We start from the raw sequence: 17643 nt of genomic DNA, 5'->3' as shown, positions 1-17643 counted from the left end.
TCAGCCCGACCCGTCATTTTACAGACGCGAACGCTAAGCCCTGAGAGGCTGGCTCACCCATGGCGCCCAGCTCCCTGCAGTCAGGGCCGGACCGGTCTCCTGCCCTCCCGCCTCCCCCACTGCCTTTTTGGAGCCACCGACCTTTAAAAGAGACCCCCCCCCCCACCCTCCTTGAAATAACCCCAGAAAGCTTACAACCACCCCGGCACCCCAGCATGTTGCTGGCGTGTCTGTCTGAGCTTAACTTGCACATTCTGTGTCTCCCTTCTCCGATGTTCATAAACCATGTGTGCTCCTGGAAATGCCACTCGAGTGTGCGTGCATTTTGCCTTTAACGTTCACTGTACTTTGTTTGAAATGTATGGACATGCCTTTAAAAGTCAGGTGTCTTCGCTCCCAGCCCTGTCTGCCGGCTGGCCTGGGAAGTCAGCGCTGAGCAGCCGCGCTGAGTGCAACAGAAGCCGCGGGCTAATACCGAGGCTGGATGCAGGCTCCTGCCCTGTCCACACCCCATCCACGTCACCCACTGCCCCTGAGAAGCCCCGGCAACAAGACCACTGCAGCTTATAAACTCCCCGTGGATGTAGTAGCAACGGCAGCACCTCAAACACAGGCGCACGCCCCTGCCCGGCTGGGCTGCTGCGGGGTTTCAGTTCCAGAGCCCTGAGCATGGGACCACTCCAGGGCGCTAACACCCACCCACGGCATCTCCCAGGCAGTCCTCAAAGACCCCCAGCCCAGCCCCAGCCCCAGAGAGACGAGGTCGGCAGACCAAAGAACACCACTACCAGCCGCTGAAGCCACAGTTTGACTCATTCAAGTAGGTGCTTAAAAGAAACTGTTAATGTCAATAAATAAAGACACCATTTTTTCTTCCCCAGCCTGCCTGAGCACATGCAATCGTGCGTTTTTGTTTTTTTTTTAATTAAATGGATCCGTGATTACAGACAAAGTTCAATAAAACAGCTCCTCCCTCTCCCAGGCTCCTGGGGGCTGTCCCTGTGTCTGCGGCTCCGGAAGGAGAACCAACCTGCAGGCTGCCCAGCGCAGGAGCAGGCCTGCCCCAGTGCCCTGCCTGCCCGCAGCACCGAAGGAAATGTGGGGACTGCGCCCGCCCTCCCCCTCCCTCCCCTCTCCCCGCCCCTCCCCCCACAGCCCCCACTAGCAAGCGGCGTGTCCACTTTATAGGGCAGGTAGCCTTTCCTGGCGTCCCTGTGATTTATTCGCAGAGAAAAAATTGAAATAGTTCAGAACCGCAGCTTTCCCAATGCCTCGCCTCGCGGAGGCTGCTCTTTGCCCCACAGCAGTTTGACCAAAACCATGTCCTGGGAGAGCCTGGACCTTTGTCCCCTTGCGGTTCAGATCATGGCTTTGGCAACTGGAGAAAGTGGCGCTGCCTTCAAAGGCTGTGTCTGCTTCCCTCTGCCCCGCCCCCGCCCCCACCACCACCCCCACCCCCACCAGGAGCCCATTGACCACTCAGCCTCAGCCTCGGCCAGGGAGGCTTTGGCTCTCCCCCGCCACTGCCCCCCAATTTCCATTAGTGCAAACGCTTCTCAGAGATAACGGACATCGCAGGGATGCTTAGACGCCTGGGGGGCGGGGGTGCGAAGTGTCCCCGAACCTGACTTCTCCGACTTTCCTCCCCACCGGAGTCCCAGCTTCTCTCCGTTCACTGGTGGAGGGAGACACATGAGGGCACTTCGCGGGCATTGAGGACGCAGCACTTGCAAGAGGGGGTGGCCCAGGTCGGTCCCCAAAGGTGACCCCAGGTGCCAGCGCGCAGGGACCTTCCCGGAGACCCGCTCGCCCCAGTGCCCGCGTGGGTGGGGGGGTGGGGGCGCAGCGCCCGTCCCCTCCCCTCCCCGCCCCTCCCCGCCGTCCCCGCGGCGGCGCTCACCTCGCTGACCACGGTGGAGTGGGCCTGGACGTAGCGCCAGCCGCCCCGACAGGGCACGAGCGGCGCCGAGCGGTTGGGGAAGGCGGCGAGCGGGTCGGCGCAGCTGAGCGCGGCGGCGGCGGTGGAGGCGTTGGCATTGGCGGTGGCGGTGGCGGTGGCATCGGCCGCCTCCAGCAGGAAGCGCTGGCAGCTGCCGGGCCCCGCGCGCTCGGGCGCCGTGCGGTTCCACTCCTCCTCGGCGCTCCAGCCGCAGCGCTCGGCCAGCGCGGCCGCGCCCGGCCCGCGGCACCAGAAGCGCTCGGGCCGGCTGCCCAGGAAGACCACGGCCACGAAGAGGAAGGCGAAGGTGACGCCCGTCAGGCACAGCAGCAGGAACACGCGCCGCTGGAAGCGCCCGAACTCGCCGGCCCGCTGCAGCGCCTCGTCGAAGGAGGGCATGGTGCGCGCCCGCCGCCCGGCCTCCGAGTGGCCGCGGGCCGCCGGCCGCCGCTTTACCCGCCGCCTCCCCGTCCCGCGCCCGCCCCTGGGCGCCGCGCCAGCCGCCCGGTCCGCCCGGCCCGCCGGCCCCCCACTCCCCCACCCCCCGCCGGCCCGGGGCGCAGCCCCCGCCTCCCTCCCCGGGGGCGTCCGCCGCTGCCCGGCCCCGCTCCCCAGGGGCGCCCCGCGGGGGCGGGTGGGCGCGGAGGGGCCGGGGCGCCCGGCCTGGCTGAGCGCCATGCGCGCCGGGACCGGCCCGGTCTGCGAGTGACAGGCACAGCCTCGGGCCTGGCGCGCGGCTCCATTCGGTCCCTGCCAGCAGCTGGCGGCTCCAGGGAGGAGAGTACCACGTCACCACTACTCCTGGCCCCTCGGACTTGGCCACTTGGCCTAGGGCGGTCCGAGTGCAGCCCAGGGACCTGGCAACGCGCACCCCGGGTCCGCGCCCGTGCCCTGAGTCGCTTCTCCAGCCCCCTCTCCACGGGCACAGAAGTGGCTCCACGCAGCCCTGGACCCGGCAGCCGGTTCCCAGGACCCTGAACCGATGGCACAGGCAGACCACGCGGGTTAGACTGTGAAGGTGTCAGCAAAGGGCCTGTGTTAACTGCTATCGCCCGCAGGCTCTCCCGGCCTCGTTCTAGACTTTAGTGCTAGACGGAGCTGTCTTCAGCGGCTTGGTAATGCCCGCCCCTCCCGACAGGGCATGCAGGGGAGACCCAGTTTCTGGATCTCAGTGCCAGCCTCCGCAGGGAGACGGCAGGCTGGGAGTGTTGCAGGCATCACGCAGATCCTGACTCACCTCTCACTCTGTGGGACTGAGAAACTGAATGGCGCATGCGTTGGAAACGATGCTGTGGAGACCCGGTGGTTGAGACGGAATAGCGCTCTCACAGCCCCGACGCCCGTGCTTCCGGCCTCTGGTGGAGGAGACAGGGGTCCGCTCCTCATCTCCTGCGGACCAATAGGTGGTCTTACTGGGCATGAACAGCTGCCTCTCAGGAGGCACAGCCACATCGGAAAAGGCCTGCACCCTGTTCCGGAAGCCGGGCCCAGCGGTCACACACCTGGATGTCGTGGGGACGTCAGTTCGATATAAAAGCTTCTTAATGCTGGTCACAGTTTCCGCACTTACCTGACGGCAGTCAGAGGACGGTTCACAGACCAGCCCTAACAGTGCGTCCTACGCACTCCCTTCTGTGTAAAGTAGCATACAGATGCCGCCATTAAAATTCTTTATTTTACCTGGGCCCTGGCCGGGGTTTCTCGGTGGTGAGAGCGTCAGCCTGAGGCCTGAGGGTCTTGGGTTTGATTCCCAGTCATGGGCATGTACTTGGGTTGCAGGTTCGATCCGCAGCCCGTAAACCAGTCGCTGTGTCATCTCTTTCACTGTAAAAGAACTATAAACATGCAATGAGTTTGAGGTCTATTTTCCTTAAAATGCAAAGACAAAATGTACAGTAATCCAGGTTATGTTAGTGCAGTGCACATGTTAACACACGTTTCCTAATGCCGGTGGTTGGAGGCCAGAAGATGAAATACTCAATTTTGCGAGAGTTAAAGCTATGCCTTCATGTGAAAAGGTGGAAGTTAGCTGAAAAATCCAAAACAACCCCTTTTTAAAATGTGGCCCAAAGGAAGAGGATGAGGAGAGCAAGACCCGCAGGAAATGTTGGTGTAAGTGGCAATGTTATCTGGCTGCTGGGGAGAAGTATATACAAATACACCTGTTCTGGTTTATTTTGTCTTTTTGTCAAATTAATTGTGGTCTAGATGGTTTTACCATTTACCTTGCGTATGGCGATTGGAGGGCTACGTGTGAGACGCCATCGCAAATACTACTCTGGGAGAAGGCCAGGCGCTGAGAGAGGCTTGTAGGTCAGGACCCGCCTGAGGGGCACGGGGGGGGGGGGGGGGGGGAGGTAACAGGCCTTGGCCGCATTCTCATTCTTAGCCTCTGGGGTTTAGGGTCTAAATTCTCATCCCAACCGTACAGGGAGATGAAAGGTATGTGGGACGTTCATTTTTCCCCAAAACAGGTTAGTGTCTCTGTATGACGCAGATCTGCCTCCGCCCGTGCAGAGCGTGCTGCACGTGGCTCTCTCCGCACAGAGGGGAAAGCCAGCCTCTCCCAGGCAGCTCTGGGCGGCAACCATATCGAAGCCCCTTCTCGTTCTCCTGGAGGGGTCCTCAGAAACGACAGGTCCCCACCTACGCTGACCGCACTCCCTAAGGCAGGCTGCCCCCATTCCAGTCCATCACCCTCCCCAGCTGTCCCTCCCTCCCCACTCCCATCTGACCGCGAGCGTCCTCCAGTAGCTCACGGAACAGACTCTGCGCCCAGGACGATACCATGCGCTTCACCCCTGATCCCTTCTGCTCCTCAGAACCATGCTAGGTGAGGATTAACAACAACAAAAATTAAAATGACTTCACTTGAGGATTTAGTACAAATTGATAATTAGTCCATAACATTGTCATAACCACGTATGGTGCCAGGCGGGTACCATATTTACCGCGACGATCACTTGTAGTTTATGTAATGTGTAAGCACCGGGTTGCACACCTAAACTACTATAATATTGTATGTCAGCTGTAACTGAAAATAAAAAATGATGAAAAATAATAAATAAAATAAAATAAATGACCTCACTCAGTTTATAGCAGCAGGTGGGACTAGGACCCAGGCCCACACACTATTAGACATCACTATCTCAGTTTAATTTTTAAAGTTGTTATTTCATGAATTACTTTGGGGACTACAAATGTAATATATTCTAGAAACTGCGAAGAAAATCTTTACCTTTTAATACCAAAATTAAAGTAATTTGCATAAATATAAAACCTACTTAGCCTTTAGTCAAATAACATTGTCAGTTAAGTTTTTTAGAGTACTATATAATGGGAGATTTTATTGTAAAAATAAAGATTTTTTTGCATTTTAACACTGGATGGAAAAAGAAACGATCTAATATTCCGAAGCATTATCCTTGTTTAGGAAAAGAAAAAAGGTGACCGGTTGACCCCGAGGAAGCTCCTTCCCGAGGTCACGGGGGCGTGTCAAGGTCAGTGTTCCAGTTTCGACCACGTCCCATGACCACGCAAGAGCCGGTTACTGGGGTAACTGGGTGAAGGGCACACAGAAACTCTCTGGACTATTTTTGCAACCTCTTGTGAGCCTTAAGCTATTTCAAAATAAAAGGTTATTTTTACAAAAAAGGTAACGAGGGCCAGTCGGGAACACGTGTGCCAGAATCGCCTGTGCCATGGGGCTCTTCCTTTCAAGGACACGCCCACCCTGTGCCCCAGGCCCAGGCCCTCCTCCGGCTCTCCTCCCGCCTCAGTGTCACAGTGGCTCTGGGAATCCCCTCCAGAACTCGGGGCTACATCAAGTCACGGGCTCAGAGTCCTCGGGGAAGGCGTCCGCGGGGAAATGCTGCCTTCCTCGCAGAATCAATTTACAAGTGCGGGCTCAGAGCCACAGGCTGCTTCGAAATAAGCGTTCATCCTTAGATGGGCAAATAAGAAGTTCTTACTAATACAACCACCACGCATGGTTCCCTAAGCCAAGATCTTAACAGAAGGCTATGACCAGCCCTCGCTGCTTTGGCTCAGTGGATAGAGCATCAGCCTGTGGCCTGAAGGGTCCTGGGTTCAACTCCGGTCAAGGGCACGTACCTCAATTGCAGGCTCGATCCCTGGCTCTGGTTGGGGCCTGTGCGGGAGGCAACCAATCAATGTGTCTGTCTCACATCGATGTTTCTGTCTCTCCCCCTCCCTTCCACTCTCTCTAAAAACCAACGGAAAAATATCCTCGGGTGAGGATTAACAACATAAAACAAAGACTATGACCAAAAAAAGGAAGAAAAAAAAGTGTGTTTCTTCTACTTTTTGACTCTTTTAGTTATTGGTGTTAGTGATTTTACTACAAAAGGCTTGTTGTTTTTGCTTAATAAGTACAGTCACACGGGGCGTGTAGGGTTCTGTGTGTGCATTTCATAACACACCTACAGACACACCAGAGTGGCTCGTATTCGAGAAGCTGGGCCTCCTGGTCACCCCAGCCTGTGGCAAGCACAGCTCCCGTCCCCTCATCCCATCCTCACGGCAGCAGGCTCGGTCCTTCTCTCCTGCCTCAGGCATCTCTGGAGTCCCCAGGGCTCCCCTTTATGTGCGCCCCACATGCAGTCGACAGTTCTCTGCTTCCTCCTGTGCCCTCCAGGAATCTCTGAGACAACGGCGGGCAGGGTCTTCCATGTCCTGCGGAGTCGCATCCCATTCCTGGGCTGTCCTCAAGCCAGAGCCCGAGTTGAAAAGAAAGGCCTTCTCCCTGGTCCAGGAGGGAGTAGCCCACGCTTCTCGGGGCGGGGGGATGGGGTGATGGGCATGAACTGAGTTTTGTCTTATATGAAACTATAGAACAGGGTGGTGAGGTGGACAGAAGGCAGGCTTTTGTTTCCTTTTTCTTGTTTTTTTGTTTTGTTTTGTTAATCCTCACCCAAGGATATTTTTTCCATTGATTTTTAGAGAGTGGCAGGGAGGGAAGGAGGGAGGGAGAGAGAGAGAGGAGTGGGAGTGGAGGGGACTGGCCGGGCGTCCCCTCAAGCCTCAGCCGCAGTGCCCACTGCTTCTCACCTCCCGTTTATCCCTCGGGCTGTGTTTGACCCCAAATACAGTCAGGGTTCAGACTCTTTCCCACAGGCCTCCTGGCTGCAGTCGGATCAGAGGGCGTGCCTGGGAGTCCGTCCTTAAACGCTCTGTCTGTGTGCCCGGAACATAGAGTGTGACGGTGCTCACCTATTCGGCCAGCGGGTACACACCTGCCTCTCAGCTCCAGCCCAGCTCTCTGTCATGTGCCAACACTGGCCTTCCCACTGGGGTTTTCCGTACTCACTCATCTGCCATCTACCCTCCCGGGTAAGACCTCCTTCCCAGTTACTAAGGACCTTCATTGATGCCTCAAACCCATGCCAATTCCTACCTATATCTTTCATCCTCTCATCTGAAATGCCATCTCTTTTCACTGTCTTCTGCCTACACACATCTACTATATAGACACTTATATCATTAATATCTACACCTGTGTGTGTGTATATATATATAATATTGGTTTCAGAGAGGAAGGGAGAGGGAGAGAGAGATAGAAAAATTAATGATGAGAGAGAATCATCAATTGGCTGCCTCCTACACGCTCCCTACTGGGGATCGAGCCCACAACCCGGGCATGTGCCCTTGACCGGAATCAAACCCTAGACCCTTAAGTCCACAGGCCGACGCTTTATCCACTGAGCCAGACCAGCGAGGGCGACGCCCATGTCTTTGTAACCACACGGCTAGGATTCCTTATCCAGTCTTAGAAACGCCACTCACTCTCATTGAATCTAGTTTCCTTGTTGGTAAACTTGAGGTAAAGAATAGCATTCAACCCCTCAGGTCATAGAGAGAAATAAATAAAACCGTGTAAGCTGACTGTTCAGCATAGTCTCTATTGAACAAAAAGAAGGGTTCGATCGACATGTTAACTATTTTTCAAAATTCTTTCCACTTGCAAGTTGCACTCAGTCCTCCTTCCCCAGCCTCTTTGCTAAACCCCACTTGTTTCTCTGACTCCTGAGTATCCGTGCCCCGGTCGGACCACTCTGCTCAGTGCACGCCCTCAGCGGGAGCTGTGCCTCTCCGACTGTGTCCCACACATCGTCCTCCTGTCTCCTCATCGACAGCCAGGAGCACGTGGCCTTACGTGTTCCTCTGGTCCGTGTTTCCCAACGCAACGCCAGGCACCTCACGGGACAGTCTACAAATTACCCGTCAGCTCTTGCGTTATTTTAAGGGATGCTCCATGACTCACTCGGTCAGTCTCTTAGAATATTTATACTCCCTGAACCTCTTTTTTAAATGCTTTGCTCTAATAATATCTTCCCCACACACGAGTGGGGAAAATTAGTCTTCGGTGGATTCCAGAAACAATTCTTTCCTATTCACCCAACAGCGAGAAAGCCATGATCTCACGCCATCAAAGTGGGCCCGACGCCTGACGCAGTGGCTAATTTCCGCTCCACTGACGTTTTCTAATGCGCTTCTGTTCCTCCGGTCCGGTCCCGGGAAGGTGGTGCCAACACCAGTTCACAGAGGAAAGTTGGCAGGCAGGGGGCGTCGCCGCTCGGGCATTCTCTAGGCCCCATGGCGGGGTCCGCACTCTGCGTGGTGACAGATGTGCGCTCCATGCAGTGCGTGGATGTGCCAGATCCAGCGATAGACAAGCTGATATCGATGAAATCTTCCCACTTGGATGGCTGACAGCTGTGAATGTGATGTCCAAGACGATTAGCATCATCCTCCCTCACAGGCGAAATGACGCCAATGACGCCAGTGGGAAGCGAAATGACCCTAAGGACGATTCTTCAGGTGGCAAGTCCCTTCGTCACAGGACCAGTTAATCCAGGCATTTTGGGAATTTGGCTCAGGAGAGAAATGTGAGGTGGAGCCTCTAAAATCCAGCTCTGTGCTGGTGTCAGCCTTTCAGGAAAGGCAACCCTAACCACCTGAGGAATGGAAGCTGCTCCAGATGTTACTGAACGAACAGCGGGGCGGTGCACCTCCTCACGGGGACAGTCCAAAGTGTTAGGATGTTAAAGAGAGATCAGGTGACAGGCGCTCACCTGTAGGAATCCACCAGACACGTGGGCTTCTTAAAGGAGGGCATTTTAACTTCTAAACAAGACGCGAGGGTCTTAGTCGGGGCTGTGTGTACAGATGCACCGAAGCGTCTGCCTCTGAAGTCTCACGTTTAAACACGGGAAATCGTCAGGCTCTTGAAGCTCGCCACCCCGAACATGTTGGAAACATGATTGCGTCCCCTCAGAGCACGCTGGGAAGTCATACTTCCCCAAAGGAAACCGACTAGCCCGCTGACATTCCAGTGAATAAATCAGAATAATGGCTTTCACATTTCTTACTTTATTTCATCCTCGGACGGAGGGGACAAAATGTTTTCTACCAAAAGCATGCAAACCTCATAAGACAAGTGGAACCTTCCAGATAGGCATAGAATTCCGTAGTTGAAGAAAGCCCATTCATCTCTAAAGCATGTCATACACTCACAATCCATCACTCATGGGGGAAGGGGTTATGGTGAACGCTGCCGTGGGCCGGGCTGTTGTCAGGAGACGCACCAGAAGCCACACCGGAGGAATTCGGTAGGAACCACGTGCGGTGTGTCAGCAGGATCACCCCACTGCACTGGTAAATCGAAAGACGACCACAGAGACATCAGAGAGAGAGTAAGAATGTCAAGGTGTGACTTGAGAACAAAAGGGTTCGAATTAGTTTGGAAAGCCGTGGCAACCAGACTAAACGCTTTTACTGTGAAACTTCTCAGAGCCTGAAGATGCATGTCTTGTCTCCAAGAGGGGCGTGTGGAAGGCTGTTACCTTGACCTCGGCCCCCTCTCCCACAGACATCTGAAGGACCGCGATTTCCTGGCGGTGTGCTTGGGTCTGTGGCAGTATCTGGTGGGTACATGAGTGAGGTGTGGCCTGGACAGTGGCTGTGATTTGGTGGCTTTGTGGTGACTTATAGTACTGAGCCCCAAAAGTGTGATGAGGCCCTGTGTCTTTCATTGTCATGCATTCGTGTGTTCATTCACTGAGTCCTGTATCGTGCTGGCCATACAGAGACTAATAGAATATCACCCCTGCTTTAAAGGAGCTTGCTCTCTAGGGCAGGAGGGGAGGAGGGGCTCAGGAGATCAGGTCAGAGGCGCCAGGCTGGAGCACTAGCGACACAGAGGAGGGGATGGCCCGCCCTGGCCAGTGTTGCTCAGTGGTTAGAATGCCAGCCCGCATGGCAAAGGGTTGCAGGTTCGATCCCCAGCCCCAGTGCAGGAGGCAACCAATGGATGTGTCTCTCTCACATTGATGTTTCTCTCTCTCTCCCCCCACCCTCTTCTCTCTCTTCTACTCTCTCTAAAAAGCAATGGAAAAAATATTCTCTGGTGAGGAGTAACCAAAAAGAAAATCTTTTTCAAAGGGGGGTGGCCAGTTCTGCCTTGCGAGGGTTCTGAGATGGAGGCAGGAGGAGGGTGCAGAGGCAAACGCAGGGAAGTCACGCGCCTCCTCTCCGACAGCCGGCTTCAGAGGGAAAAGCCTTCCCGGGAGAGAGGAGGCAGCTTCGTTGAGAGAAGACCCTTTAAGGGTGGGAGACTGGAGGCAAGTGGCCGCTGAGGAGACTCTGTCCGTGGTCCCGGGAGAGCAGGCGGGCAGCCCAGCCGGCAGGGCCCTGGGAGGCTGGGACTGACAGAGTGGAAATAGCATTTGGGGGTAGGGACGGGGAGAAGGTAGTAGACTCAGGGTGACTCACGGTCCCTGACTGGGTGGCTGTGGAGGCGGGGGGGGGGGGCAGCAGCAGGAGACGGGGAAGAGCGCGGTGAACCAGTCTGGGGCCTGCTGAACTTCGAGCCCCAAGGGCACCCGGCTGAGCCCCTTGATTGGCAGCTTCCTGCTCCAGGAGAAAGCAGTCTGGGCAGCGGATCAGAGTTTTACCGGTGTGTCTTTCATTTCTTTCCTTTTTCACGAGAAGTTAAACATGCTTAGGTCTCTGTACTCAAAGAGGAGAAAAGGGGAGGGAGATGGGGAAGAAGAAGGGAAGGGAAGGGAAGGGAAGGGAAGGGAAGGGAAGGGAAGGGAAGGGAAGGGAAGGGAAGGGAGCAGGAAGAAGGCTCATGTTCCTACAACCCCACCCCCCTGGGCACCGCCCCCTCCTCAGCCAGCACAATTCAGCAGCACTCGCCGCTCTGCAAGACTTGACAGGTCAGTAGAGACCACCCCATCTAGCTAATCCAGCCAGAAGACTTGGTTCTCCCCTGACTTCCTAGCAGGCTTGGGCGTTATTAAACTCTCCCTCCTGCCCTAGCTGGTGTATCTCAGTGGATAGAGCGCCGTCCTGCAGACTGAAGGGTCCCGGGTTCGGTTCCAGTCAAGGGCACATGCCGGAGTTGCGGTCTCCATCTCCAGTAGGGGGGCGTGCCGGAGGCAGCCGATCAATGATTCTCATCATTGATGTTTCTCTCTCTCTCCCTCTCCCTTCCTCTCTGAAATCAATAAAAACAAATAAATAAAATAGAAAACACTCCCTCCCCCTTGCAGCACGTCGGCCCCAACCAAGCCCACTGCTCCGGCCTCGTGGTGGGCCCTCGTCCTGTGTGCATCCTTCCGTGGGGGCACTCACAGGGCCCCCCAGACCCGCGTCCTCCTCTGCAGACTCTCCCGGGCGAGCTGGGCCCGCCGCAGCTCCAGCTTCAATACCAGGAGCCGTGGCTGCGCAGCAAAGGTCCGACCCCCACGGCCTCCGGGCTCACGGATGCTCGTCTCTGGTCACATCACAGAGCAGCTCTGAGCCCTCTCGTCTCCTGTCCCCTCGCCTGTCATCCTCTCTCACCCTGAGGCCTCCCTGCCTTCTCCCCTCTTTCTCCCACCTCGGCGTGGCCGGCGGAATAGTTGTGTGTTTGTTTGCACCTCCTCAGCTCATCCCTCTGTTGGTGGAACAGAAACTAGACCGTCCCAGCCATTTTCACACCCATCATCGTGTTTGCACTGTTGTGCCTACTTTTAACAGAGGAAACCAAGGGTTGCAGAGTGAACTCCTGTGGGGAGCCGGCACGGCCATGGCACACTCAGCCCCAGGGCGCCTATGTGCCAGGCCAGCTCAGCCTGGTTCAGTGACCCTGAGTGGGGGGGTGAAAGGATTGAGAAAAGACAGACAAGAGAATGAAAGCTGGGTCTTGGTGGGACGCTGCTCCCCGATGAGGAGACAGCGCCGGCGCCCACAAGCCGTGTCTTTATTTGATAGCAGATGCCACGGGGCAAAGCAGGGGCGTGATCACGTTGTTTACAGCATTCTCGTGAGCTCCAACCCTACTCAACGACATGCACCCGAACTCTAGCACAAGGCACGTGGGGCCACGTGTTCGGACCATAGGTTCAAGCTCACAACCACAGCCGTTGGCTATGATTGTGCTGGGAGGGCCCTGCCCTCCAGCTGGGACTTGCATGTGGCAGTGAGAGGACCCTGTCCTTTCATTAGTCCGAGGCTTGAACCTGGCCAAAACACTGCAGCCGCGCCCTATAAACTCCTTTAAATAGAGCAAAGGCAGAATTCAGTGAGGGGGGAGGGGAGGGGTGGGCTGGGCTGGGCGAGGTTGATGGGGGGAAAGGAGGACCTATGCAATACTTTCAAAGGTAGAGATTTTTTTTAAAAAAAGGCAGAATTCAAGTCCACGTCTGTCAGAGTCTAACGCTAACTGTGTTCCCATCTGGCCGCGCTGCTTTTTTCTCGCTCAGAGACTGGCGTTTAGATGAGAAGAAAGATACCACCGTGAGAGGCAGGGCTGGGATGCAGACCTGGGCCTGTGGGCCTGCACCAGGGTGCTGAGTCTCTTCCATATTTGTCTATTTCTCCTCCACATCTTTATCAGCCTTCGTGATGAATTTCCCGAGTTCTTGGCTCTCCGTTTGCCCAAGAGGGACCGGGCAGGGCCCCAGGAATGCCATGGATCACGGCTGTCACCCGCCCCGGGCTCCCACGTCTTAGGGAGGGTGCTCCTTATCGCTCTAATGGCCACCGCCTGCATTCTTGAGTCCACGGCGTCGAAAATATATAAAATAGGATTTCCACCCCCAGACGGAGGCCTCGCAGCTGGCCCCGGGCATTTCTGGGCAGAGCTCCTCAGGCCCAGGAAAGGCTCGTTCATCTTGTCTTCGACAGGCACAGCCACAGCCCCCAGCGATCACAGGCACCTCCCCGCGTCGCCTTCGAAAGGGACTCTGAACAGAGTGGACAGAGGACAAGAGCACACTGGGTGACGCCGTGTGGTAAGGACGCCCCTGTCCCCTCCTCTTTTCTAAGCAACGGCAAGAGCCTTTCCGGCCCCCAAGCCCCCCGGATCTGCTGGGGGGGGGGGGGAGCTGCAAGGCCGTGAGTGCTGGCCACGGGCTCCGCTGGCTGCAGACATTAACGCTGGTGGGACCTCCTCGAAGGAAACCCGGGGCCGGGACCCCGCTTCAGCAGCCACACAGCCACAACTCTGTAGGAAGCGTCCCGGGGACTCATGCTGCTTTCCTCAATCTCTAAATCCCCCCATGCCCTGTCCTCAGCGATGGGCCATCCGAGCCAGACCTGGCACAGATGCCCCTGGCGCTGCCAGAGGCGGGCCCTCGGGCTGAGCGCAACCAGGGCCCTGGGACACCGGAGCCTTCGAGAACTCTGTGCCCCTGCGGGTATCCTCTCGGGGGGCTGGCGCCCCACACAGGACAGGGAGAGAGGCCGAGGGCCCGCTCCTGCCATGTCCTCCTCGTCCTCCTCTTCACTCTCCCCAGCGTCGACCTCAAACGTGTGCTGTAGTTAGGCTGTTCTATTTCCAAACAATTAATTAAAATAACATGTGCACATGAAAAAATTAAACGATGTGGAAGGAAATATGGGAAACAACAGTCCTCCGTCTAACCTTTCCCATCCCTGGGCCCCTCCAGGGCTGCCCCCTTCATGATTTCCATCATCGGTCCCACTGAAAGCTACCCCGGGACCTGCGACACGTGAAGCCTGTGCTTCTATTTCCTGTTCGCAACACTTTTTTCCTTCAATCCTCTTCTGAGGATATGTTTATGGACTTTTAGAGAGAGAGGAAGGGGGTAAGAGAGAGAGGGGCAGAGGGAGAGAGAGAGAAACATTGATGTGAGCCAGACACATCAATTGGTCCCCTCCCGCACACACCCTGACCGGGGCTGGGGATTGAACCTGCAACCCAGGTACGTGCCCTTGACCAGGAATGGTGCCCTCGGCCCTTTGGTGTGTGAGCTGGTGCTCTAACCACTGAGCACCCCAGCCAGGGCTTGTTTAGCAACTCATTGACTCTCTGAGATAACGTCCCAAATAAAACATCAGAGGGCTCTCAGCCGCCTCCGGGCCAGAACTGAACATCACAGCACAGCGAGGAGTGGGGGGAACGGTACCGGAGGCCCAGCCCCTGTAACAGTGTGTATCGGTCTCTCGTGGCTGCTGTAACCAATGGCCACGAGACGCGTGGCTCACACCAACAGGAACCTATTCTCATGGCTGGGGAGACCTGAAGTCCACAGTCGAGGTGCCGGCCGGGCCTTCCTCCCCCCTGCGGCGCTGGGGGAGATGCCGTCCCTCACCCCTCCTGTATTCTGAGGGCCGCAGCATCCTTTAGCTGTGGCCGCATCCCTCCATTCCTGCTTCTGTCTTCACGTGGCCTCTCCTCTCCTCTGTCTCTCCTCTGTGTCTCCGTAAGGACACCTGTCGCTGGAGGTAGGGCCACCTGGGTAATCCAGGAGGATCTCCTCTTGAGGTCCTTACCTTCATGGCTTCTACAAAGATGCTTTTCCCAAATAAGGTCACAGTCCCTTGAAGGGCTGGGATAGGGATGTATCTTGTGGGGGGGGCACCATCCAGCTCACTGCTCTGCTCCTGGAAAAAGACGTCTCGATATAAAAATGAAGGCAGGGTGCTCTCCCTCGTCCTCTAAAAATAGGAGCGGGAAGAAAGCAAACATGTGGAGCCGCTTGCCCAAAGCAGGGCAGGAACTTGAACCCGCTCTCCCTTTCCAGGCCCGCAAAGAGCAACAGATGATTTCTCCGCTCGCCTTCCATTCCCATGGAGGTCTGTGTTCCTCATTTCCCCGGGGAGCAGAACTCCCAAAATAACCGGGAAGGTTGTTCTTGTGGGATTGCCAACCTGCCTCGCAGGAGACTTCCTCCGATCCCATGATGGGCGATCCTTGCCAGAAAGGATCGGGCCCACCCGGAAACCCTCTGATCGCACCCACGGCCGCCGCACCCACTCACAGACACCTCCATGGGTCTCTGGTCCCTGAGCATGAACCGGTCCCCAGGGGCCAAGTAACTTTATAGAGTCAACAGAAAGACACCTGCCAGCAAACAGCCGAGAGTTTCTGGTGGGTCCTGGGGAGGAGGAGCACCGGCCGGGAGTCCACATCCACAGCCCCGCCCCCACCCCCACCCCCGCACCCCACAGCCCGCCAAGCAGTGGCGACACTTTGAGTCAATCAATTTCTCCCCGAGGTTGTTTCCTCCTCTGTAAAGTCCAGACGCCACCCAACCCTCGCTTTCTGCCTGGGCCCACTTCCCTTCCTTCCATCCTTCCATCCTTCCTTCCTTCCTTCCTTCCATCCTTCCATCCTTCCATCCTTCCAGCAGCAGTTGAAGCAGAGCCAGGCACCAGCACGGAGGCCCAGGCCTGATTAGTCTCCCTCCGGGCGGCTTTGACACCCCACCCACGGTCTCAGAGCTCTGTGGGGTCAAACGGGGTAGCCGAGGACTCCGCAGGCAGGAGGCTAGCTCCCCAGATGCCTCACAGTCATGGCGAGCCTCTTTAGCAGGACATGGGTGAGTAGGTGCCTGTCTGCTGGCCTGGCCTGACCACTCCCCCATCCCCAGCCCCCACCCCCGCCATCTGTTCTAGGAAAGCTGAAGGACCCATGGCGCCCTCTGGCCACCCCGAGCAGAGGAGGCCAAGAGGGTCCCATCCATCCGGCTGCGCCCCCACCCGCATCCTCAGCACACTGACGCTGGGCAAGTGTACTTGAGAGCTAGCTCTTCCACCGACATCAGCGTGCTGGGTAAACACGTCCAATGACCCCCTTTACTGTGGCCCAGCAGCAAATATCCAGAGAGAAGAGCTCCAAAGGGGTGCGCCTCCCTCCCAGGCCCTCATCTCCCCACTAACGCCTCCCTCCAGCCCGGGGGCGGCACTGCTGCGTCACCTCCAGGCTTACAGACACCTGACCCGCGCCCTCATATTCCCACAATGCTGTAATTCTGAGGTTCCAGAGCTGACGGTAAACTTCAGGATGGAAAGCGAACAAAGTGTGGAGGTCACTCCCTCCCTCTGATTCCTGCGGTATCAGCAAGACACACCCTGTTCTTTCCAGAGATCGTGCTCACGCTGTTAACTGAGGCGCCCATGACGGTGAAGGCACCGGTGGTTTTCTCGCCCAGGTCTCAGTTTCTCTGTCTGTAAAATGGGCGTGTTAGATCACGGTGCCGGCCTGTGACAGCTTTGACCGATTTGTGTCAAAAGGGGGAAGGGACGTGAGACAGTGTCATTCGATGTTTTGCAATGCGTTGTTACTTTCTTGTATTCTGTTTCTAAGCCCGGAGGACATTTCTAGAGTCTCCAGCATCCCTGCGTCCTTTCTAAAGTCAGAGCAAGAGAAGCACACGCTCTGCTGCTGGCGCTTCGGTTTGGTGTTTGCTGGCGACCCACCCCCACCCCCCGTCAGTCACGGTGGCTCCCAGCTTCGTTCCCTGGTCCATGAGGTACAACCAAGTGGAACCAGTAGGCCCGCGGATTCCTCCCTCGAGACCACTGCTCTTGTTCCCCACGTGTCTGTGTGTTCGCTATTTCAGCAAATTAAACACCGCATTCGTACCAGGACCTCCGTCTCTCATCCTTCTTGTCCCCCAAGCAGCAGCACCCACTGCATCCAGCCCCCGCTCCCCTGAGGCACCAGGTAAGCCACTCCTGCCCGCAGCATCCTGCACCCAGACCGGCCCCCTTCCTCTGGGCAGAGGGGTGGGGCTGCCGCACAGGCCTCCCGAGCAGATGCGAGACCGACAACGAGCAGATGCGAGACCGACTCCTGCTAAATGGTGAGGCTGTGCAATAGGCTTGTTCCTCCATCAGCAGCGCCTCTCTCCACCTCGCGATCCCCAACTGCCTCCAAAGGGTGGGTAAGACGGGCTCTCAGGACTAGAAGGCGTCTGGAGGCTGAGTGGTTTGCCCAAGGTCACCAGGCGGCCGAGGGGAGAGCAGGGACCCAGCCACCGTCCCTCCCGCCGGGAGGGTCACGCTGGCCACAGCACCTCCCGGTCACGATTCCTGGGAGAACGACTGGTTTAACGCACCGGCGACACCGCTGCGGGGTGACGTCACAGGCGACACCTCTCAGTAAAGGTCCTCTCGGAGACTGGCCACCAGGGATAGCAGCTCCCGAGACATCACCTCTGCCTGGAATTGGTCAAAGCCCTCCACGCCAGCCAGGGGAAGGCAGGGCCTGGGCTGGGCCTCGCCACCCGCCCTGCCCCCACACTGCAGCCCTGGGACGGACTAGGACTCTGATGTGCAGTCATTCCGGAAGGCTCCCTCCCCCATGCAGCAGGCGGCTCCCGGCTTCAAACACCACGCCTGGGCGTGCACACGGCTCCGCATGAAGGCCTCCTCTCTAAGGGGCC

General features: G+C 56.9%; 1 protein-coding gene across 1 annotated transcript in view; it reads right to left on the bottom strand.

Annotated features, from left to right (window-relative positions):
- Nucleotides 1-2402, bottom strand: part of SLC22A3 (solute carrier family 22 member 3) — a 64577-nt gene extending 62175 nt beyond the window's left edge. Inside the window, exon 1 of the mRNA XM_081093899.1 lies at nt 1901-2402. Coding sequence (XP_080950025.1) covers nt 1901-2338 — 438 coding nt within the window. The 5' untranslated portion in view covers nt 2339-2402. The remainder of the gene's footprint in view (nt 1-1900) is intronic.
- Nucleotides 2403-17643: the final 15241 nt, after the last annotated feature.

The sequence above is a fragment of the Myotis nattereri genome (assembly GCF_964212035.1).
Source record: "Myotis nattereri genome assembly, chromosome: 6".
Classification (NCBI taxonomy): Eukaryota; Metazoa; Chordata; class Mammalia; order Chiroptera; family Vespertilionidae; genus Myotis; species Myotis nattereri.
This window is presented reverse-complemented; position numbering and strand designations above follow the sequence as displayed.